Source organism: Camelus bactrianus, chromosome 12 (assembly GCF_048773025.1).
Source record: "Camelus bactrianus isolate YW-2024 breed Bactrian camel chromosome 12, ASM4877302v1, whole genome shotgun sequence".
Classification (NCBI taxonomy): Eukaryota; Metazoa; Chordata; class Mammalia; order Artiodactyla; family Camelidae; genus Camelus; species Camelus bactrianus.
In genome coordinates this window covers 34,081,164-34,104,516 of record NC_133550.1, presented here as the reverse complement: position 1 = coordinate 34,104,516, position 23,353 = coordinate 34,081,164, and the positions used below count along the sequence as shown (strand labels likewise).

Here is a 23,353-nt window from a genome sequence, read left to right as displayed (position 1 = left end):
GGAAGATTCTGGCTTGTTGCCCCAAGTATTTCATGTATGTTAAAACTTCCTATGACTACTTTAGCTCAGATGACAACCAAGTTTTACTATAAGTATAAATCAGGAACCATCACAACAAAGATAATTAAGATCACCAATCTCTCCCATTTCCTGTCACAGGAAATAAAGATGCAGACACCAGGTTCTTAATTTTATGTTTTCAACCAAATCAGAAATGTTTGAAAAATATGATGCAATAATTCTCAATGAAGTTAGTATTAAACAGTATAGACTTCTTTGGTACTAATGAAAAATATATGTTAAGCACCAGATTGTGATATGCAATTTGTTAAAATTCCAGTGTAGCCTGAGTCAGCGAAGTAGAGAAAGGAGACCAAGACCATGTTGATGAAAGCTGAGGAAAGTGGTACAACTATAACAGATATCCCAGAAAGGGCAACTCTGATATTTAAGCACAATGTCCAACAACCCTATGGGTTAAGTGATATCATTACCCTTTTTTTACCAGTGATTTAACTATAGCACAGTGAGGTTAAGCAACTTTCCCAGAGTTACACAGCACACACAACTGGTAAGTCGGTATCAAACCTAGCCAGAAATGCCTTCAGAGTTTGTGCTTATGTGTATCTATATGTAATTTTATATTATCATATAATATAATGACACCATGCTCTCTCTTATTCCTGTGTTTCTCCTCTGTGAAGCCATCATTGATCCCAGGGTAATTTGATAATGACCTTTGGTGTGCTTCCACTGCATAATGTATACATTCTCTTAGAAATAGCACTCAGCACTCTATAGTGCAATTACTGGTTACTTAAGTATTTTATCAAAGAGATGATGGGTTCCTTGGGGCATTGGCTTTTACCTTTGTACCCTTAGCTTCAAACACAGTGCCTGACTTAGTATGTACTTGTGAATGATTACTGAATGAATGAATGCCAACTAGTTTTTTTTGTTTTGTTTTGTTTTTTACATTTTTTTTATTGAGTTATAGTCATTTTACAATGTTGTATCAAATTCCAGCATAGAGCACAATTTTTCAGTTATACATGAACATACATATATTCATTGTCACATTTTTTTCACTGTGAGATACCACAGGATCTTGTATACATTTCCCTGTACTATGCAGTATAATTTTGTTTATCTATTCTACATTTTGAAATCCCAATCTGTCCCTTCCCACCCACCCCCCCAACTAGTTTTTTGTTTTTACATTTGAGTAGATCTTTACAGCCCTCTGTGGAGTTGGTATTCAGATCATCAGAACCCTGCTTCTGATATAAGAGAGAAAAAATACTCAGAGAGGTTAAGTCATGGTGCTGAAGTCACATAGACTGTAGCTAAATTTTCTGACTTAAAGCCTAATGTTATTTTGACCAGAACCTAATGTCTGCTTTTGATGGTACTATTTTCTGTATTCTTTTGTGCTTCTGAAAGTTCATGAGATTGATTTTAGGATGACTTGAGGGAGAAATATTCACATGCCACTTCTTATGGCTGATTTTTTTATAATTTAATAGAGAAGGAAGGAGAACCAATAGCACATGAAATGGAAAAGAGTGGCTTCTTGACCCAGCTTGGGTGATTATTCATTTACTTGAAATTATTTCTTGTTCTAGCCAAAATCTCATGCCATAAACCATGGCACAGCATACTGTGGCAGAGATACTGTGAAAACTTTATTAGTTCTTTTGGATGAAGAAGCAGCCAGTGCTCCCACCAAAAACAAAGCAGAGCTTTTGTATGACGATGAAAATACAATTCATCATAATGGAACTTCTATTCTTACACTTTTTAGGTAAGAAATGTGAAAGTTATATATATGTGAAAGTTATCTACACTCTAAAAAGGAAATTTTTGAAAAAACACCTCATTGGTTATAAAAGAAATACATGCTATGGTACGAAACTTGGAGATTATATGAAGAGAAAAAACAAAGTTAGTTAAAGGGAAATTGAACATTTGAATGTGAGAGAGTTATGTATAAAAAGACAGTATTTTGTGAGTGTAAGACTGGTTTTTTGTTTGTTTGTTTTTGGTTTTTTTTGTTCTTGTGTTTTTGCCTTGGAAATATATTTATTTGCTTAAATACTTGTGTCAAGAACTTTGCTAAATTCTTTCCTTCATAACAATCTCTTTTAGTAGTATCCCCATTTCCTATGTGAAAAATTAAATACTTGAGAGAAATTAAGTAATCTGTCTAAGTTAGCAAGTAGCAAAGATGTCTTTCTCCAGAGCCTAAGGTCTCTGCTCCAAGGATTGTGCTGTTCTGCCTGAGAATAGCAGAGAGCATGTACACTAAACTTACATTGAAATTATTGTTGGTATTCTGTGCAAGTTATTGATACTATCCAGTTTTAACATCAATTGGTGATACATTTAGTTAATAAGCATTCATTTATAGAACAGTTAAAAATTTTAAATTGTATTTAGTACATTGTGGAGGGTTTTTTACAAAATCATTCTGTTTGATCTTTTCTATTTTCTGCTTGAGCTACTTTTTAGAGATCTGATTTTAGTCTAAAATTGTTCATATCCATCCATCATTTCTTTATGCACTCTCTCCCCTGTGCCTCACCATCTTTTTTCTTCTCTTTAAAGAGAAACTTTATAATGCGTTATCATTCAGTATTGTCCTCTAATTCCTTTATAATGAAAATTTATTTTATCAATGATTTATTTATACCCTGTGTTGGAATCCCAGAAAGACTATAAAGAAAATGAACCTTCGTATTTTCCTCCTTTTACCTTTTGTTCAACAAAGTTTTCTTTAGGTAGAAATATAAATGATATAAATTTTCTCTCAGATTGAATTGTTTTTTTTCAGGAAAGTTATTTTGTCTTTATAGGACTTTCTAAACAAAATTAATTCTCACATCCATTTTAAAGAGGTATTTTTTCTGTGTTCAATCATGTGGCCAAACATATTTCAATTGTTTATATTTACCTTAGCATTGTGCAGACAAGTACTTGTCCATGGTAAAGTAAATTTTTAATGGTCTGCATTGAAATGATAAAATTAAGGACAATATAGTGTATGAATGTAAGTCACTGTAGGGTTATAAACTAGTCTTTAGAATAGACTATCCTTTATTCTTATATAATGGTCTTTTGAGTTGAAGGGGTTATGACTCTGGCTCTATTAAGCCAAAAAGGAATATATTGAGGAATCCAGGTTTGTCTGGCTTCAAAACCACCAGTGTCTCCTCTATTATGCCTTCTCTGACCCTCCTATTTCTAAACTATGTTTTTCTCTTTTGAATTCCCCTGCTATGGCACCTGTCCTTTTTTATTTTGAATTTTATTTATGTAGATATCATATTTCACTTACTTAGATCAAGATGCCTGAATTTAAGGGCCAATGAATGAATGAACTTTCTATCCTTCACAATATCTTATAGAATGCCTTATATATAGTAGAAGCTCAATATTTAGTGACTGAACTAATTAATTAAGCAAATTATTAATATTTAGAACTTTCAGTATAGGAATACTGACACTCTTACATAGTATTATAAATAACTAGCTTCAGTTGTTTAGAATATTTTTTATTTTATAACTGCTTTTGGGTAGGGGAGAGACAAAAGCTACTTTGGTTTATAAATTTTTGCTTTTTTTGGGCATAGATCTCCCACACAAGTGAATAATTCACCGGTGAAACCCCTAAGAGAACGCATCCATAAGTCAATGCAAGAGAAAAAAATTAAGGTACAATTTAATGTACTATTATGAAAATGATAAAAATTGTTTTACTTTTAGAAGAAATAAATATATAAAGCTGAGCTGGATATTATAAATATACATTGTGCATGGAACAATAGGAATTAAATGGAAAATAAGTTATGGCAGTTGACATACAGAAACTTTCCTTTTAATACGATATTGGCTAATCTTTCTCTGGCTTGTTCAATCCCCTGGACCTAAAGAAGAAAAAGAATAAGCACCTGCTGTGGTTAGCGTTCAGTAAATATCTGTTCAGTGAATAAGGGGGGAAATAAATAAGGCATGATTTTCTCATTTACATTTCTAATACCTTAAATTGAATCTTGAGAGACTATGTAATTTCAACTTTGTTCCTGTCTGAAGATATAATGGCAGAATATTGATTGTATATTGAGATAAGAACCTTTCACATTTTTTATTGACTAGAGCTATTTATATTTTCATTTGGTTTGAACTGAGTATTCCAGTCCTTAGTTGAAACTTTTGTGCCTGTAAGAAGTCAGTAACATGTTTATCAAGCATTTAAAATTTTCTTGGTCTTATTTTTCAAAAAGACGCTTGATCAGAGGGAGGGTATAGCTTGAAGTGGTAGAGCACACGCTTAGCATGCACAAGGTCATGGGTTCAATCCCCAGTACCTCCATTAAAAAAAAGTAAATATGTAAGTAAACGTAATTACCTCCCTCCACACCCACCCTCCAAAAAAGACACTTGATCTTAACTCATTCATTTATTCAACATAGATTTATTGAGTATTTGCTATGTGCCAAACACTATTTCTATGGTTGGGAATTCATTCAGTTATCCTTAAATTATCAAATAACTATTCATCTTAATACAACTTTGAGAACTCTAGTTTGTATACTTTTTATATTCACAGTTAGAAACTTAGTCCCAACTAGCAAAGCTTTTAGTTATCTGCTTCATCTATACACCCACAGTCTATTTAGTTTATTTAGATTAGTAAGTTTTATCTTTCTATAGGTTATTAGTAGCTGTTAGTAATTAATATCTATGGAATACACCACTGAGTTTTATATAATTTTTCTGTGAAAAAAACTTGTCAATTCTTTATTTTTTATTTTTATTTATATATATATATATATATATATATATATATATATATTTATTTATTGAAGTATGGTCAGTTTACAATGTTGTGTTAATTTCTGGTGTACAGCATCATGCTTCAGTCATACATGAACATACGTATATGCATTTTCATATTCGTTTTCACCATAAGTTACTACAAGATATTGAATATAGTTCCCTGTGCTATACATTATGAACTTGTTGTTTATCTATTTTTTATATATTAGTTAGTATCTGCAAATCTCAAATTCCCAATTTATCCCTTCCCATCCCCTTTCCCCGCTGGTAACCATAAGTTTGTTTTCTATGTCTGTGTGTCTATTTCTGTTTTGTAAATAAGTTCATTTATCTTTTTTTTTTTTAGATTACACATATAAGTGATATCATATGGTATTTTTCTTTCTCTTTCTGGCTTACTTAGGATGACAGTCTGCAGGTCCATCCATGTTGCTGCAAATGGCATTATTTTTTATGGCTGAGTAGTATTCATTGTATAAATATACCACAACTTCTTTATCCAGTCATCTATTGATGGACATTTTCAATTCTTTATTGTATTAACATAAGTACTTGTAGTTGAGTTATTAGAGTTTTTAAAAAATATCTATCCTTTGGACTTGATTAGAAACAGAAATGTAACATAAATTATTTAATTTTTTTTCCTGCTATGGATACTTACAAGCTTTTATATTTTTATTTAAAGATCATTGGGATATTTTATTAGGACTAAGTAAATCAAAATGAAAAAAATCTGAAGAATGTGAAGGGTTTTTTTAGACATTGGGAAGAGTCAACTAATTACTATAAAATCTGTGGACAAATGTGGAAAGTTTTGGGAAGTAGAAGAGAGATTGTCTGATTCAGTTTCATTTACAGATGAGGAGACCAAACTCCTTGAGAAAGTACTTTATCCAAGATGTCATAACTACCATGAAATGTTTTATGCCAGTGTGAAAAGCCATGATTGAATACTAATGAGATTATAATTACATTGCTTCCTTTACTTAATAGTAAAGTTGGCTTAGTCTACATAGCTCTGAAACTTAATGGCAATAGAGAAAGAAAGGAATTGGTGTTTATGATTATATTTTATAGTACAGTACTCTTTATGAAAGTTGTGTGAAAATAATTGGTTTAGCCAGGTATACAGCTGAATCATAGACAGGTAGAGTACTTGCTAGAATAACAAAAAATGTTAATATTTACTACTAAGTAACTATGTAAAAGTAATTTAGCAGCTTATTACTTTATAATCCTGATACTTTTTCTGTTTTGGCATTTAATTCTTTTTCAGTCATGGAAAGAATATATGATCTATACTTGAAATACTGTCTAGGAAAGGCAAAGGTAGATAATACTAGAGAACTTAGAATTTTGATTGTAGATGATACTTGATTGTGAAATATCCATGTCATTATTATATGGAGCAAATGAACTTTTCTGAGATTTTCTTTTCCTCGTTCATAAATAGAAATAGGCACTACTCTGGTCACAAAATCCTATGACACAACTTTAGAAAGTTTTCATTAACTCATTTTAAGTCTTCAAGTTTTATTTTCTACTGTAGCCTTTTAGGAAACTTTCTATGATGGTCAAATAAATTTTCTGCCAAAATCAGAAGGTTCTTCCTGAACCTTCATAGTTTTGATAGGAACATTTAGAGAATGTTTTCTCTCCACTATACCCCCAGTTTCCAAGCGTTTTATAAAAGTACCTTCATACTTTTTTATTAAAAGATTTTTCAAGTAGAAATTTGCCTTCTTATATTCTTCTAAAATAATTAGTTTTATTCCTTCCAGCTTGATTTAGAAGTATTTTGCGTATCAGACACAACTGAAAAGTTGTATATACATCCCTTTTCCTTATTCTGAGTCTAGTGTTTTCCTTCATATTGTATATATGCCAAGATAATCATCAGTGTTAACTGACTTAATAACTTAAGTGAGTGGATCTGAAAAATAGTAGATCTTTAAAACATGGCATAGTCAGGACAGTGGAAATAGGCAGTATGAAAAAAAGGCTGGGTCTAACTCTTTTATAAGCAGCCAGGCAGTCTAATGGTCATAGTGCTAGAAAATTCAATATCTAAGTTTAACCTTTAGGGTATTAGTAAACTGAATATATCCAAATTAAAATGGTGGATTCAGATGATAAATGCTGGAGAGGCTATGGCAAAAAGGGAACCCTCCTACCCTGCTTGTGGGAATGCAGTTTGGTGCAGCCATTGTGGAAAACAGTATGGAGATTCCTCAAAGGACTAGGAATAGACTTACCATATGACCCAGGAATCCCACTCCTGGGCATATATCCAGAAGGAACCCTACTTCAGGATGACACCTGCACCCCAATGTTCATAGCAGCACTATTTACAATAGCCAAGACACGGAAACAACCTAAATGTCCATCAACAGATGACTGGATAAAGAAGAGGTGGTATATTTATACAGTGGAATACTATTCAGCCATAAAAACGACAACATGATACCATTTGCAGCAACATGGATGTCCCTGGAGAATGTCATTCTAAGTGAAGGAAGCCAGAAAGAGAAAGAAAAGTACTATATGAGATCGCTCATACATGGAATCGAAAAGAAAAAGACAAATGAACATAAGTATAAAACAGAAACAGACTCACAGACATAGAATACAAACATGTGGTTGCCAGGGAGGAGGGGGGTGGGAAGGGACAGACTGGGAGTTTGGAATTTGTAGATACTGACAGGCATATATAGAATAGATAAACAAGATTATACAGTATAGCACAGGGAAATATATACAATATCTTGTGGTAGCTCACAGTGAAAAAGAATGTGACAATGAATATACGTATGTTCATGTATAACTGAAAAATTATGCCCTACACTGGAAATTGGCACAACATTGTAAACTGACTATAACTGAATAAAATAAAATTTTTAAAAAATGGTGGATTGAGTTCAACTCGTAGAATTTCCCCCGATACTTAAATGAGTATAAAATAATAAAAACTAGTGTAAAAATGTTCACCAAGAGCAAACAACACAAAAATAATGTAATTGGATATAATAAACTTCAAAACATGATGGCCAAGGAAGGAAACTGAAGATTTCAGAGAGAAAAGGCATAACATGATATAGCAAGTTAATCCAACCCCAGTCCCCACTTGCTGTGCTAGTGAGTTGACAGAGTACTGAGAATTATCACTAATATTTCCAAAGCTGAAAAACTAGTAAGTGTATGTGTTCTTTTTTTTTCCCTCCTCCTTTCATTTTAGAGAAATAGTAGAAGTGGCAACTGCATAGTAATATGAATAAAATGTGGAAAATGAACTCTGGGATTTACACATTGACACAGTGAAGGTTCTAGTTCTACATATTGAATTGTGGAAACTATCCAAATGATCCCCTTCCATTTGAATGAAATACAGTTTCTAAGTGGAGAGAATGAGCCTTTTTATACTGCATGTAATATATAGTAAACTCTTAGAAGAAAGTGCAGACCCCAGAAATTGCCTGTCTCCTCAATTGAACATTACTTCTGCCTCCACTATTTCTCAGGCTGCAGAAAAATAAGGGATAACAAAATATGCAGCCTTCAAAATGTAACTGAGGAAGAAATAAAATGCTCTAAAATAAGGAGGAAATGGAATTAAGAAATCACTCACGGACCTGGAGGTTTCTGTTTCTAACTAAGATGTAATAGATCATGGTGAATACCGTTTCTGCTACAATAACAAAAGGCAGATAAGTTGGGGAAATATATTTTAAAGACCTAAGAAAGCAGTTTAAATAAACTAAAAATCTGGAGAGGGTGAAATTTTTCTGAGGTGAACAATCTAACAGAATTTTCTTTCCTGGGATTGTTTTTCCATTTTTGGCTATGAGCTATGGATTTTTTTTTTTTTTTTTACTTATAATGTTAGCTTTGTTTGTTTGTTTAATTGAAGTATAGTCAATTATAATGTGTCAATCTCTGATGTACAGTACAACATCCAGTCTTGCATATACACATATATTCATTTTCATATTTTTTTCCATTAAAGGTATTACAAGATATTGAACATAGTTCCTGTGTAGTATGAGCCATGGATTGATGTTGGCCCATGTAAAGGAGCTTCTCTGAGGGAAAGAGGAAATAACAAATATTTTAGTGTCTTGAGGGGCTGGCAACAATTTGGAAACTGTGGCGGCCCTGAATGCAGAGTTATTTTTACCTAGGGCACTTATGCTGAATTTTGGAGCTGAGTGGGGAAGACTAAGGAGCCTCAATTCAGTAGACTAAAATCACCTCTGGTCTTGCAGTAACTCAGAAGACAAGGCTCCACTTGAGCAGTGGGACCTGCCTCAAACAGATGGCTGTCTGCTTCTCAACATATTTGCCACATTTGGAAATAAAGTGGGTTGAGAAGCCAGAAAGCACAATTTGAAAAGACAGACTGAATCCCCCAGACTTTCAGGTCGAGAGGCAATAGAGATGCACAAGTCTCCCTGTTGAAAGCTTGGGAGGGACATTCTCGAAGAAGAGGTAAGAACCAGTAGTCAAATATGAGTTACAACTGCAGTCCAGCTTTGACTCAGCTCAGTCCCTGACTGCATTGAGGTTATCAGCCTTTCACTGTGTCTGCCTAACAGAGACAAGGGAAACTCTTCTTGATAGCAAATTTCATGTAGAAACTCTGTAGCTCCTTTATACACAGTATCTAGCCTGAAACTAAAATATAATGGACATAAGATAAAACAGGAAGATTTGTCCTTTAATCAAGAGAAAAAACTAACAATGGAGGCAGACTCACAAATGACCTAGAATCAGCTGATAAGGAATTAAATTTTTTTTCAGTGTATAAAAGTAATTAAAGGAAAAGATAGGCAAAATGGATAAAAAATTGGGAAATTCCAACAAAGAATCAAAAATTTAAAATAGAACCAAGCAGGCATTCCAGGACATTATCTAGATGTAAAAACATTATCTAAAATTAAGAATTTATTAGATGAATTTAATAATTGACCAGACATAGCATTAGGTATCATAAGTGGACATGAAGTTGGTCATTAGAAAAATCTCCAAACTAAAGCAAAGAGAGAATAAAGAATAAAAAAGTGAAAGAGATGAGTAGGACACAGACAATGTCTACCATATGCCTAATTGGATTCCTGGAATGAGAGGAGAAAATAGGCTAGAAAAAGTATTTGAAGATATAATGATTATAAATTTTTCCAAAGCTTAATTGGTCCTTTCACATCAGGTAGTAGTTAAAAGACATGGGGAACAGATGAATGGTTTCCTTCACTAATATAAAGTTGTATATGAATTCCAGTATTATGTACCCAGCAGACTAAAAATGTCTCAGAGTCCTTTGAAAATCCATCTGCCCTTCATGTATGTGCCACAGGACAGATTGTAAAGCTTTGTTCTAGAACAGTGCGCTCCAATAGAACTTTCTGAGGAAATATTCTGTATTTGTGCTTTCCAGTACTGTAGGTATTAGGCATATGTACTTTTGAGCACTTGAAATGTGGCTACTGCATCTGAGGAACTCGAGTTTTAATTTTATTTAATTTTAATTAATTAACTACACATGGCTAACATATTAAACTGTTGCAGTAACTAGAAACTCACAATAGAGTAGAGGAAATGGCACTCTGACTATGAGAGATTAGAATAAATAAGACTCATATAGGCAGTGAGAATGGAAGAGAGCATTTCAGACTGAACAAACAACCTGATGAAAGTATTAGATTGCCTTACTGGTATCAAGAGACTGTACATTGGGTAGTTGTACAAACTATATGAACAAGTAATGTAGGGCAAGGTTAAAGCCACATGTGGTTTTAAGGAATAGTTATTTTTTGTAGGGCTTATTGTACGGATATGTGCAAGAGAACCTGGGAAAGGGGGAATAGTTAAGAGCTTGAAAGGAATGGTGGATATAATGGGACTTAAGGACTTCAGCTATGTGGTTTTCTATACTTAAATATGATTTAACTTTTCTCTCAGTGCATAACCTCTCTCTTGTTTCTGTACCAAATGATTTCCTTACTCTATTGAACAGAGTAGAGTTTACTATGTACATGTTTTTCTATTTCAGAGCTTTTGTCCTTAGGGTGGTTTAGCTGTTCTTTACCAGTCTACTTCTCTCATTTCTGTATCATATGGTTTCTTTACGCTCTATTAAAGAATAGAATCTATTCTGTACATCTTTTTCTACCTCAAAGCTTTTGTTTACTTATGATTTCTGTTCCCTCATACCTTCTGCTTATATACACCTGTTTAGAGTCTATTATAATTTTACTTAACTAATTAATTCATTCAACAAACATTATTAAATGCGTCCTGGATACCAAGCTCTGTCCTTGACACTGTAGGTATATCAGTAAACAAAACAGACAAGACCCCCTGCCCTTATGGACAAATCTTCCCCCAATATTAATGGGACTAAGATGCAAGAATATAAATGGAAACCTGTTGCCTACTCCCATGTCCCTTCAATCCTGTTTCTGTTCCATACTCTTAGGGATACTCCACCAAGAAATGTACATACCCGACTCCCTATCATCTTTGTCATAAACAGTCAGCCCTTCCTAGAGGAAGAGGCCAGCACTGGCCCAGTGCCTAGGGCAGTTTGAGCAGGGAATTCTGGGGTCCCAGGTACTTGGAACAGGATCTAAAAGGGGGGTGGGGTCATAAGCTCCTACTAGGCATATCCAATGTCCTGTGGGGAGAGGAGGGTCACAGGAGGGCCAGAGCAGACCATCAGTTGGCAAACTAAAGTTTTGTTCATGGAGCTTATCTTTTAGTTGGGAGAGACAGACAATAAACAAAACAAACAAGTGAATTATACAGTATATTATATGGTGTATCAGTGCTATGGTGGGAAATAAAGCTGGGGAGGGGGAGTGTGGGAAGGAGAGTGTGTTCCTTTGTGTGTTTTTTGCTTTAAAGAGAATAATCAGTAGAAGTCTCTTTGAAAATGTGACATTAAGCAAAGATTTTAAGAGAATGAGCAACATTTTTCAATAGAATGAAAATAGGATGTTTGTATTAGTCTCAACTAAAATTTGAACTCGTTTTTGCTGAAGTAATGAATTTGAGATTTATTGCATACCTTGTAAGTGTCAAGTGTTATACTAGACATTTTATATCCCCCATTCTAATTAATCCTTGCTGAACTTTAGAAGGCATTGTTTTTCAGACCATATAGCTAGTAAATAACAGAGCAAGGATTGTTTTCAGGTGTAAGACTTCAAAATTTATGCTGTTTCCAAAGAGTAAATAAAGGCATAGTAATTATAATAAAGAGTAATAAAAAGATAATGCTACTACCTAGGTGGAAAATATTAATCTTCCTGCTATTTAGCAAAATAAATAGAATTTCGGTGATGAAGAAATAGATCATTTGATATATTTATAAATTCATATTCAATTCAAGGATAGCAAATGTCTGTTCTTTTGAAAAATATGTTAGTGTAAGAATGAAAAGATAAACTTTGAATATTTACTTTTAGTTACATATGTAATAGCCACGTTGAGAGTAGTTTCCTTTTTTCAAACCTTTTGATAAAATTTATTGGTACACTGGGCGCTTAGAACTTTCATTTTCATATTAATATTAAGCTAACTGAGAGTTTCTGCAACTTTTCAATATTTTGACTCTTTTTTCTTAATTTAACTGGAGTCAAGCTTTCTTATGTGAAGTACTATTTTCCTCAAACTGGGAACCTACTAATAATTTCAATTTAAAAAGAGCTTGTGACTTTTCCAATTCTTGGCAAATTTGAAGTTCATTGCAATTTTACTGTGGATAGAAATCTTTCCAAAGGGGGGAAATCACTCTACAAAGGAAAACTTTTGAATCCTTTTCTCTCATGTGACTTGAACTTAAAATGATTTTAACAGCCATGTATGAATCTGGACATTATTCGTAGTTGTTTAGTACTTCAAAAGCACTTTCAAGAGGGAATTGTTTTGCTTATTTGTGATTCCAAATCAAATACACAGAGAGATTTGGAAGATTTGCAGCAGGAAGTAATCTCAATTCTATGTAGCCACTAATCTTGTGCAGAAAAATTCAACTTTTATGAACAAAGGAGAAGCAATCTCTTTTAAGTTATAAATACAAGCCAGTGTAACTTGTATTGTTTTAATAACTAAAGTGAAGAAGCTAATTATAAGTTCATTTTTTGAGCTTCATTCCTAGAATCATTTTAGAGTTGGCCTGGTCCTGAGAAATCTAATTCAACAGATTTCTTACTTTACAGGAATACTGTCTTTATAAGTTACTACATTAATAACTGTATAGTATCTATATATATGTCTAGAGTTTTTATAGCTTTCATATTTTTAACTTCATTTAATCCTTACAATTCTGTAAGGTGAGTATTTGCATTTATGTGTGGATAAGTGACATGTTTAGAGGTTTACCCAAGATCAACTGAAGTGAAAGGGCCAGTATTGGAAGCCAGATCTTTTGACTGCAAATCTAATGCCTTTTCCATCATATCATATTGTCTTTTTGTGCTGATTTCTTAGCTGGACATCACATTGTTGGCTCCAGTCACATTCATGAGTAATTACAATCTCTAGGTCTTTTTCATATGTTGTTTTAAGTCAGGTTCTTCTCATCCTGTACATCTGTAATTGATATTTTGAACTTAAATACAGGGCTTTGTTTATCCTCATTCATTTTCATCTTATTATTTTCTACTTATGGTTCTAGCCTTCTGAGATTTTTTCAATCTTGTTTCTATTATCCAATTTATTTATTATTTCTTTCAGCTGTGTATCAACAGCAAAATTTATAAGTAGAATATCTTTGTGATTATAGAAGCTATCCTAGTAATCTCTTTAGTATACTGTGTGTCTGTCACACAGTTGGAACTTAATAAGTGGTAATTGATTTTAAAAAAAAGATTTTTATACAGGACAGGGAAAAATCCAAACATAATATTTCATAAAAAGAGAAAAACACCCTCAGTATGATTACTCTTAGTTATTTGTTTTGGACATAGTATTCCAAGATTACTGTAGAACATTGTGGTTTTCTCTCATGTTTTGATATGTTTATAAATAATATTTTTCATGGTAAATAAAGTGGTTAACTATTTTCCTTTCACATAAGAACTTATTTTCAGTATTTTAAGAATCCATTGTCTTGTAACTCTGGTTTTCTGTAACTGCCCTACTATCACAAAGGGCTAGAGAGTTTCTCTTTGTTGGAGAAGGGGCCTGAAGAGAGGAAATCTAGCTGTCAGGAGAGCTATTGAACTTATTTTGCGACTGTATTTACATAGCAAAGAAAGGTTTTTACTTAGATGTATGTTTAAAATCAACAAAAATAACAACTCTCTAAAGAAATTTTTATTCATGTGAAGCATGAGATTGAGAAAACATCAATTGTCTGTACTAAATAATATAATTATTATATTTTTATTTAGGGTGTTTTATGGGTGGTACTGATGGTTTTGTAGTGGGAGGCTGAAGTTCCCCAAGCCACCTGTGGGTGCGGTGCCATCACCATCTGGATAGTACAGGAGTGATTCTCACCAGCTATTTAGCATCCATTTTCCTTCATGGTCTTACTATATTCTTCATAACTCTTTATAAGCAATAAGTTTATAATTCTCTATAAGGGAAAACTCTGGTAAAATAAAAGAAACCTTGTGTAAAAAAAAGTCAACAGCACTGGTTTTGTAGATAGAAATAAAGGTTTTTGAATAATGTTACTATAGTAATGATATGATGTAATATAATTTTATTAACAAAATTTATTTTAATAGCTTTATCAATTGCTTTACTTCTCTACTTATGGAGTTAATAAAGTCCAGGAAGGACTAGTTAAAACCTTCAGTTATATTTTAGGGCATCTTTGGTGGAAACTATATAACAGTGGTTGCACTCCTGTGGATTCATGAGGATATTGGGTTGTCGATCCATCCATTATTTAGAGCCTACTCTGTTTCACTTTTTAAAATAACAGTTTTTGATATTTTATATTTTCACTTTTTTTTTCAATTTTATGTATTTTTGTGCTTAAATGGAAGATAAATTCTAATTGTCTAAATCTTCAAAGTAAACATGATTTTTAGTGCTCTGGGAGTTACTCAGAAAGACACAGAACTTGTCATCCTGAGAAAACTTGCTTTTATGAAGCAGCTGCTCTGGAGACTACTCTAACTTCTTCTAAACTGTAGTCAGTGGATTTTACTGCTGTTATCTTTGCAAACATATGAGTGGGTTAATGCAGTTTTCTTTCTGGATATATAACAATATATAATTACTGAATATATAATACAAAGTCATGCTGTTTTAGTCTTTGTGAACTGTATCAATACATAGTTTGTGTTATTCAGCATAACGCAGTTATACTTTGAAGCATGAAATTTTTTGAATTATTGAGATCCTCTTTATTTAATCATGTATTTGAAATTTAAACTTTCTATTTCTGAAAAGGATTTGAGGTGGTTTCTAATTATTTGGCAAAATATATTATAACTGAATGGCATTACAGGGCAAACTGTAATTGTTGAAATTTGTATTATCTGTGTAGATTACTTTGTTTGGAAATTAATTTCTGTCCCTAAAACAGCCACTGGTTTTATATTTACAGGATACATTTCCAAAAGTACTTTCTTGGCATCCTTTTCAGTGATTAAGAATTAAATTTAGCTTTCTAGTTCTCTCCTATTTCTGATGTTTGAAGATAAATACAAGAGTATACTTTGAATATTCAGCTGTTAAATCACCTGGTCAAATCTTCCTACAATTATATATTTGGATCATATTTCATTTTTTTCTAAAGATTCAAATTTTTAATCAAGAAATAATGCTTTTCATTCACCATTGTGTTTTATCTTTCAGGTTTTGTTAGTTTCCTATTTTTCTTTACCCTCTCTTATTTCTCTTTTTCATCTTTGCATTTCTCCTTTCCTTAATTTCTCTCATTTTTTGAATTTCATATGCTATTTTTTGCCCTAAAAGAGTTATGCTTCGTAATTTGTTTTTAGGATGAAGAACTTGTATTTTGTTTTTTAGGGATACATAGGATATGTATACTTTTTTTTAGGAAATACATAAACATTATGTATATCATATATATTGCTATTAAATTTATAATAAAATCGACATTCTAAAGCAGATCAGACACAGGAGTGTGTAACAAAGACCTCTCAAGAGTCCAAAATTGTTTTTTCTAAATTGTTACAAAAATTTTCAAAATTACACATAAAGCTGGTATTACTGAACAGGACAAAAATGCTAGTTGTAGCAGTGAATGAGTTTGCAAGCTATGAAACATCAAGGGTTTAAAGTTCCCAAGAAATAATGGAATTTTTAAGGGAATTTTTTATGATACCTTGATTACTATAGAGTATATTGCTATCTAAGTGAAAAAATAAATCAAAATGAAGACTAAATCGCATATTTTCTTCTTTCTTGCTGTTACCAGGTGAAGCAAATGTTAATTAGATCTCAGTTTGCTTGTACTTACAAAGATGACTGCATGATAAGCAAGGATAAATGGAATAATGTTAATACAGCATCAAAGGCTTTGTGTGTTCTTCACATGGAAAATGACCTTTCTGGTAGTTGACCTTATTTGAACAATTTAAAAACAATTTAATTTTAGTGTACTAATTGATTTTAACTTAAGTAAAAATAGATTTTTTTTTTACAAAATATGAAATGTGAAATGTAAAGGTTTATATTTTTGAAGACCTGACTTTTTTTAAGAAGTTAAATCTAATTACAAATTTATATACAGGAATAGGACACAATTTGATTTAAGTAAGTATATTTAAGAAATGACTTGTAGCATTTAAGGAAATGCATTCTATTTTTTGTAGGGATAAAAAGTGATATGGTAAAATGAGAAGAAATGTGATAGTAATACAGCTATATTTGTTAATCATGTAACTTATAGCATTGTTTGATTGTAAATCATAAATTTTTGAATATTCTTTAGCTATTTAAAAAGTTTTTTGTAAAATTCTCATGTGTGATAGTATTAAGTATTATATAATTTTTTTCCTCTTTTCATCTTGCATAACAGAAGGTGCAGATTCATCTGTTGGAAGACCAACAATTGGAGCAAGTTCTGGAAATGTTCATCTGGACAAAAGTAAAAATGAAGTAGCAAGAAAATCAAGTAGTCAGACTGGAAATAAAAACTCAAAAAGGAAACAGGTGGATCTGGATGATGAAAATATTCTCTGTGATAATGGAAATGAACCACTTCAACATAAAAATGTTAAGATACCTAAGACATCAAAAGATTTGCTAAGTAAATTGGATGGCAAACTAGTCAGAGTAGCAAAAAGCAACAAGTGTACCACCAAAGACAAATTGATTACTGGCCAGACAAAGTTAACTCAGTTTTTTAGACTATGAATTTGTCTTTTATGTGCTTTAGATTTATGCATGTATAAAACCATTCAAAAGGCATCTACTTTATTTTTAAGAGATCAAGGCGTAAATTATGGTGTTTTATTATTTTGGACTGCAGTGTATGTAAGGTTAGTATGTTAGGCATTGTTTAAAAAATACTAGTAAGTCATAATTATGCAGAATATTCACAAAGTTTAATGCACAGATAAAGCATATCATATAGGTTACTGATATATCTTAATACCACTTTCTTTTAAAACAAACATTTAAAATAATACAAGTCATAGTAACATTAATGGCTTTTCCCCCACAGGCAATTAAATGATTTTTTTTTCTTCTGAAAAGGTGATGTGGACCAACAAGTATCATCAGACTTGCCAACAAGGTCGATAGACTCTTCCCAGCATACACCTGAGCACTGAAGGGAAAAAAAATTAAAATTGTTTAAACTACCATTATCACACAAAATTGATTAGAAATAGAAGAATGGATCTAGTATAGCTAATTCTGAGTAAATCAAAATTATAATAACTAATTAATTACTTTTTAATCTCATATTTTTGGCAGAGGTCACTTAATATCAGGTGTAAACTGAACCATGGTCTTGTTTGATTTTGTTATGATTGGACCCAAATTCAGTTAAACACAGAGTTCTGTTTTATGGTATTAAGATACAAGAATTGAATTTTAAAAAGACTACTCACTGTCAAAATCTCTCCTTCCTATAGGAAATTTAGCTGAGTTTTCTTCATCCCCAATTTCTCTCTTTTCTTGTGTTGATTCAGTATTTTGAACTTCATTCTCAGCTGGAAAAGCTACAGATCCTTTTAGTGCAAGATAAGGTTTTATAGCCAGATTCAGTGGCAGACCATGATTTAAGAAATTATGTTTGGAACCTGTGGTCTGTAAAGAAAAGGTTGATTTGTGTTTTAGCTGTTTTATTGGGAATGGAACTATCATACAATTGTATAATATTCTTATTGATCAATTCAAAGATGCTCTGCACTGTTTTGAGTCTTTAAAAATACCTTAGATACAAGGTTTTCAGGAAAAAACCCTTTTGATAAAGAGGTGTTTTTTAGGACAAAAGAACAACCTGGTATGTATGAAATTTCATTAATTGTTCTAATGCATATTGTGGCTATTTTCACATAGTTCTGCTTATAAAAAGTATTGACTTTACTTTCAAAGAATTCATAAAAATCATTCAAATTCCGTTGAAATAAAGGACAGATCACATTGCCACTTACCTTTGAATCTTTGTTCTCCTCATCATTCATAAAACTGCTCTCATCATTTTTATATTGCTCCAGGGAAGGAACAACCACCGATTTTTCTGCAGTATCTTCCTTCTGAAAGGCTTTCCCTAGCCTCAACGCTTTAAATACCATGTCATCTTCTAAATTACTTATTGACTTGGATGCTGAAAGTAAGACGCCTTGAGAAAGCAAAGAAAAAGTTAGTATTAGTATGTAGGAAGAGAAACTCATTTTTGCCATTCTTAGTTTGATGTTTGCATAGAGTAAAACAAGGATGTATAAAATGAAGTAAAATTTCTCAGTCAACCTGCTTTGTAAATGATTCCTACCTTTATATATTTTCCAGTTTGAATAGAAAGCACTTGAAAGACGTAGATTTTCATCATTTTAGAAATGACTCATCAGATAGAAGCTAACTTTTTGTATAGCTGCTAATACCTATTTTGTTTTGGGTTTAGTGGCATGTTTATTTCTAGTGTGAATTTTCTCAGAATCTCATTAAGATCCTTGGTAGAATGCTTTGTGTTGAAGAGATTATGGTCTCTTGAAAGAGATTGTTATTAAGGAAGACCACAGGAAATCAGGCTCTCCACATTCTGTTTCCCTCTGTATATTTTCTGATTAAGTAAAATATTAAAACTAAAGTTTTTTCTTTCACTCAGGATAATAAGGATAAAAGTTTAAATACTTTTAATCCTGATTAAATTGATACAATCTTCAGAAAGGATTTTTTTTTCTGTAAGTGCTTGATAGAGTCTATGATGTTTAAAGTATATATGCCTGTTAGTATGAACAAAAAGTCATTCATGCTATATATAAAATTGACCTGTCAGGTGTGTTTTATCTCTTTATTCACAAAAGGATATTACTGATACTTATTAATGAATTTAGCAATTAATGAGTAAGAAGTCCATGAAGAGAATAGTTATGTGCTCCGTAAATATTAATTTTGAATGAGTATGTTGTATGATTTTTAATTAAACATCCCAGAGTTAATTTCTAATTTTAATTTCTGATTTTAATAAGAGAATGCATTCTTGTATATACTGTCTAGTATCTATGTGCCATAGTTTTTCTAGGGTTTATTTCCAGTTATGGAATTGCTGGGTCATGGAAATATGTGCATATTTAGCTTTATGATGCCAAAATGGTTACAGAATAATAGTAACCAATTTAACCTCCCTCTTGCAGGGTTATGAGAGTTCTTATTGCTCCATTTCATAGTTATCTTATTGTCCTTTTAATTTGTGTTTCTTTAATTACCAAAGAGGTTGAATGTTCTTTCATATGCTTATGAGTTGTTTATCTTTCCTTTTATGTAAATTGCTTTTGAAAGAAAAATTTGCCTATTCTTCTGCTGGGTTTGCTTTTTTCTTATTGATTCATGGGAGTTCTTTATATATGCTGGAGATTAATTCTTTGTTAGTTATATGTGTTTTAAATATTTTTTCTCACATATACGTCTTGCCTTTTGGACCCCTTTATTGTGTCTTTTGGTGAACCAAACTCCTTAATTTTAATGTTTAAATTTTTTTCTTTTTATGGGTAGTATTTTTAATGTTATTTAGAAATCCTTCCCAGCCTTGAGATCATTAATATATTTCTATATATTCTAAAAGTTTAAATATTTTGACTTTCAAATTTCAATTTTTAATTCATCTAGAATTTTGTATATAAGAGATCCGTTTTTACTTTTTCCAAATGTCCTTGTATATTTCTTGAATAACTTATTCTGTCCCCACTAATTTGTAGTAGCATCTCTGCAGTACATTAGGTTTCTATATGTGTGGGTCTCTTTTTGAGCTATTTCCCTGAAGGATTTCAGTTAATCCTTAACTCCAGGATCTTAATGCCAAATCTATAGTCTTAATTATTATAACTTCAAAATAATTTTTGGTATCTAGTAGGTCAGGTTTCTCAGCCCCGTATTCACCCACCAGTTTTTTTTTTTTTCCTACAGCAGTTCCTTGGCTATTTTTGTCCATTTATTTTCCAGGTAAATCTTAAAATCAGCGTTTCAAGTTCTGTGAGAAACTTTGATGGGATTTTGAAGGGAATTACTTTGGTTCTATAGGTTAATTTTGGAGGGGAATTGACACCCTTAAGATAATTTATTTTCTTATTCATAAACATGGTACTTTTCCTTATTTATTTAGATCTTCTGTAATCTCTTAATGACATTTTGTTTTTTCCATAAAAATCTTACATTTCATTTGTTGCAGGAATTTAATTGTTTCTAATTTAATTACAATTAACCTCCTTATTTTTAGTTACTATAAATGGTATCTCTTAAACATTTACCTTTTCTAACATTGCTGGTTTGTACGCATGCAATTGGCTTTTGTTTAGTGCTCTTATATACAAAAATCTTGTTAGACTCTTTTAATTCCAATAGTTTATGAATGTATTAATTCTTTGTGATTTTCTATGTTGATATAAATAATAAAATAATGATATTTTATTTCCTCCTTACAAGTCTTATACACGTGTGTGTGTGTCTGTCTGTCTGTCAGTGGGTGCATACACACCGACTAAAACCTCCAATGAATAAAAACCTCCAGTAAATGCTGGACATGGAGATAACAGATGTCTTACTGAGTTTTTTGTCTGCATAAACCATCAATTACTTAGGGAAATATTTGCAAGTCTTTTACTATGGTAATGGGCTTATCTAATTCTATTTGTAGTTTTTAGTTTTTGATTTATTTATTTATTTTGAGCTTACATTATTAGGACATTCAACTTGGAAGTTGTTACATCTTCCTTATAAACCAAACCATGTATCATGACCCTCTCTAGCTTTAATGATGTGTCTATTACTATCACTTTTCTTTTATCACCTATATGTTTTACATGTGTCTGTTGTAAATAATGTACAGCTGAATTTGGAATTTTTATTCTGACAATCCTTGTCTTTTACTTGGAGAGTTTTGTCCATTTACATTTTTCTGTTTACTGAATTACTAATGTTCAGTACTACTTTCTTCTTTTGTGATTTTTATTTGTTCTTATATGTTTCCTCCCACCTTCTTGCCTTCTGATTTAAGTTTAGTCTATTTTTCATTTTTTTAAAGGGTATACTAGACATTTTAATATCATCTTCAGTTATTTACATTTAATCAGTATTTCTGTCCTTCTCCTAAATAATGTAAAGACATTAGAATCCTTAACTTCTGGCACTACTATTCCTAATTTGTATGCTATTATTTTCAAAGAGTTAAGTTCTATCTTGATTTTTCAATGAAACAAATTAGGGATTATTTTGTACAGTTAACTAATGTTTAGATTTACCTACAAGTTTGCTATTTTTGTTCTCACCATTCCCTTTTATATCCGAGATCTTTCTTTGACAACCATTTATCTTCTTTCTGAAATACATCTTTCTGAGGTATACTAAGTTAGATGCTTAGTGAGAGTCTGTTAGTATGAACTAAGTTTTGTTTTAATTAAATGTTTTCTGCTATTCTTGAAAAATAGTTTCAGTGACTATAAAATTACTCAGTAGACAATTATTTTCTCTTAGTACTTGATCATTATTTCAATTTCTTTTGATTTTTATTGTTACTACAGAAAATTCAGCTATTGGTTTTAATCATGATTCCTTTATAAATAATCTCTGTATTCTATCTGGCTGTTTGTAAAATCTTCTCTTTGGCTTCCATGTTGTGCAGTTTCACATGATGTGTCTGGAAATGGATTTCTTATAATTTATCTTGGCTCAGATTTTTGAATCTGAGGGTTGATGTTTTTCATGAATTCTGGAAAAGTGTTAGTTACTATTTCTTTGGATAGTGCCTCTCTCCTGTTGTCTGTTTCTCCTTATGGAATTCCCAGTAAATATGTATTGGACCTCCTGCTCACTCTTTCCACCATATCTTATGACCTCTCTTTTCTATTTTCTCTTTCTCTGTGCTACACTTTAAATAATTTCTTTGGAGTTGTTTTCCAGTTCACCAGTGTACTTTTACTTGTATCTAATCTGCTGTTTAACCTGTGTATTGAGCTTTTAATTTAACTTCTTATATTTTTTATTTTTATAAGTTCTAGTTGGTTCCTTTTTAGATTATGGTTTTCTATTTTTTTATTCATATTTTCAATCTCTTCTATTGTTTTAAATATGTTAAACATTTATTTTATATTTGTATCTAGTTGTTTCAGTATCTGCTGTCTTTGCCTGTCTGATCCGCAGTTTGTTATTTCTGTTGTTCCTGGCTTATAGTATCTTCTTCATGTATTTAGCAAATTTTCATTTTGCACATATATTTATTAAATTGTATCCAAAGGAATTTTTGAAATTCCTGTGTTTTCTTGTGCCAGGCACCTGGAGTACTACCAATAGAGGGCCACTTTAAACCAAAATTTCTTCTTGAGGCTTTTCAGGCCACAGAATCAGTGCAAATACCAAACTAAATTAGTATTCTTTTCTCATTAGGAATTATCAGGATAATATATATATATTCCCCCCCCCCCCCCGCCTCTTCTGCTCAGAGCCACTCCCAACACAGGCATGTTTTCTTCTACTAGCTGCATTTTTTTCAGAGTACTTTATGGGGGTTCCCAGCTTTACTTGGGAGTTTCTGGTCTGATCTCTCACTTACATAGGTCCTAAGCTTTGTCTTCTGTTCCAGCATATGTGGGCCATTAAAACCAGGTGTTAGGCCACCAGGAATCCACAGAATCTCTCAGCGTGAATGCAGCCTCTAATTCTTGCTAACTCCTATGAAATATTGCACTTTCTCTTTTCTGGCCTTCTATGGTTTTCCCGAGTTTACCGCCAGTCCAGCCATACTTTATAAAAGATTTTTCATCTAGCATTTTTAAGGAATTTTTTTACTGAGTGGTGTTTTCTGTGCAAGTAGTCTGCCATATTGCTGGAAATGGATGTCTCAATTCATTTTTTAGTGGAAAATTCTCTC

At 32.0% G+C, this 23,353-nt stretch overlaps 2 protein-coding genes across 6 annotated transcripts in view; one reads left to right on the top strand and one right to left on the bottom strand.

The window, feature by feature from the left end:
- The window catches only part of PARPBP (PARP1 binding protein), a 57,057-nt gene extending 35,784 nt beyond the window's left edge, over positions 1-21,273 (top strand). For 3 of the 5 annotated variants that reach the window (XM_045522496.2, XM_010962801.3, XM_074375167.1), the window contains 4 exons: positions 1,626-1,804; positions 3,633-3,714; positions 16,241-16,376; positions 16,844-18,423. In XM_045522496.2, the coding sequence (XP_045378452.1) occupies positions 1,626-1,804; positions 3,633-3,714; positions 16,241-16,376; positions 16,844-17,181 (735 nt within the window). In that variant the 3' untranslated portion in view covers positions 17,182-18,423. Of the gene's footprint in view, positions 1-1,625; positions 1,805-3,632; positions 3,715-16,240; positions 16,377-16,843; positions 18,424-18,491 lie in introns of those variants that run through there. The other 2 variants (XR_012510705.1, XM_045522497.2) reach the window with 2 other exon arrangements.
- On the bottom strand, positions 17,875-18,677 carry PMCH (pro-melanin concentrating hormone). The gene is made up of 2 exons (XM_010962800.3): positions 18,429-18,677; positions 17,875-18,081 (listed from the first exon to the last, which is right to left on the bottom strand). The coding sequence occupies exons 1-2, from the start codon at positions 18,675-18,677 to the stop codon at positions 17,875-17,877; spliced, it is 456 nt and encodes a 151-aa protein (XP_010961102.2).
- Positions 21,274-23,353: the final 2,080 nt, after the last annotated feature.

Bases quoted from the DNA above. Each gene is read 5' to 3' on its own strand.
- PMCH (XM_010962800.3), bottom strand. From the start codon at position 18,677: ATGGCAAAAATGAGTTTCTCTTCCTACATACTAATACTAACTTTTTCT. The intron at 18,082-18,428 runs GTAAGTGGCAAT...TTTTCTTTACAG, and splicing joins AGGAGAACAAAGATTCAAAG to ACCACAGGTTCCAAACATAA.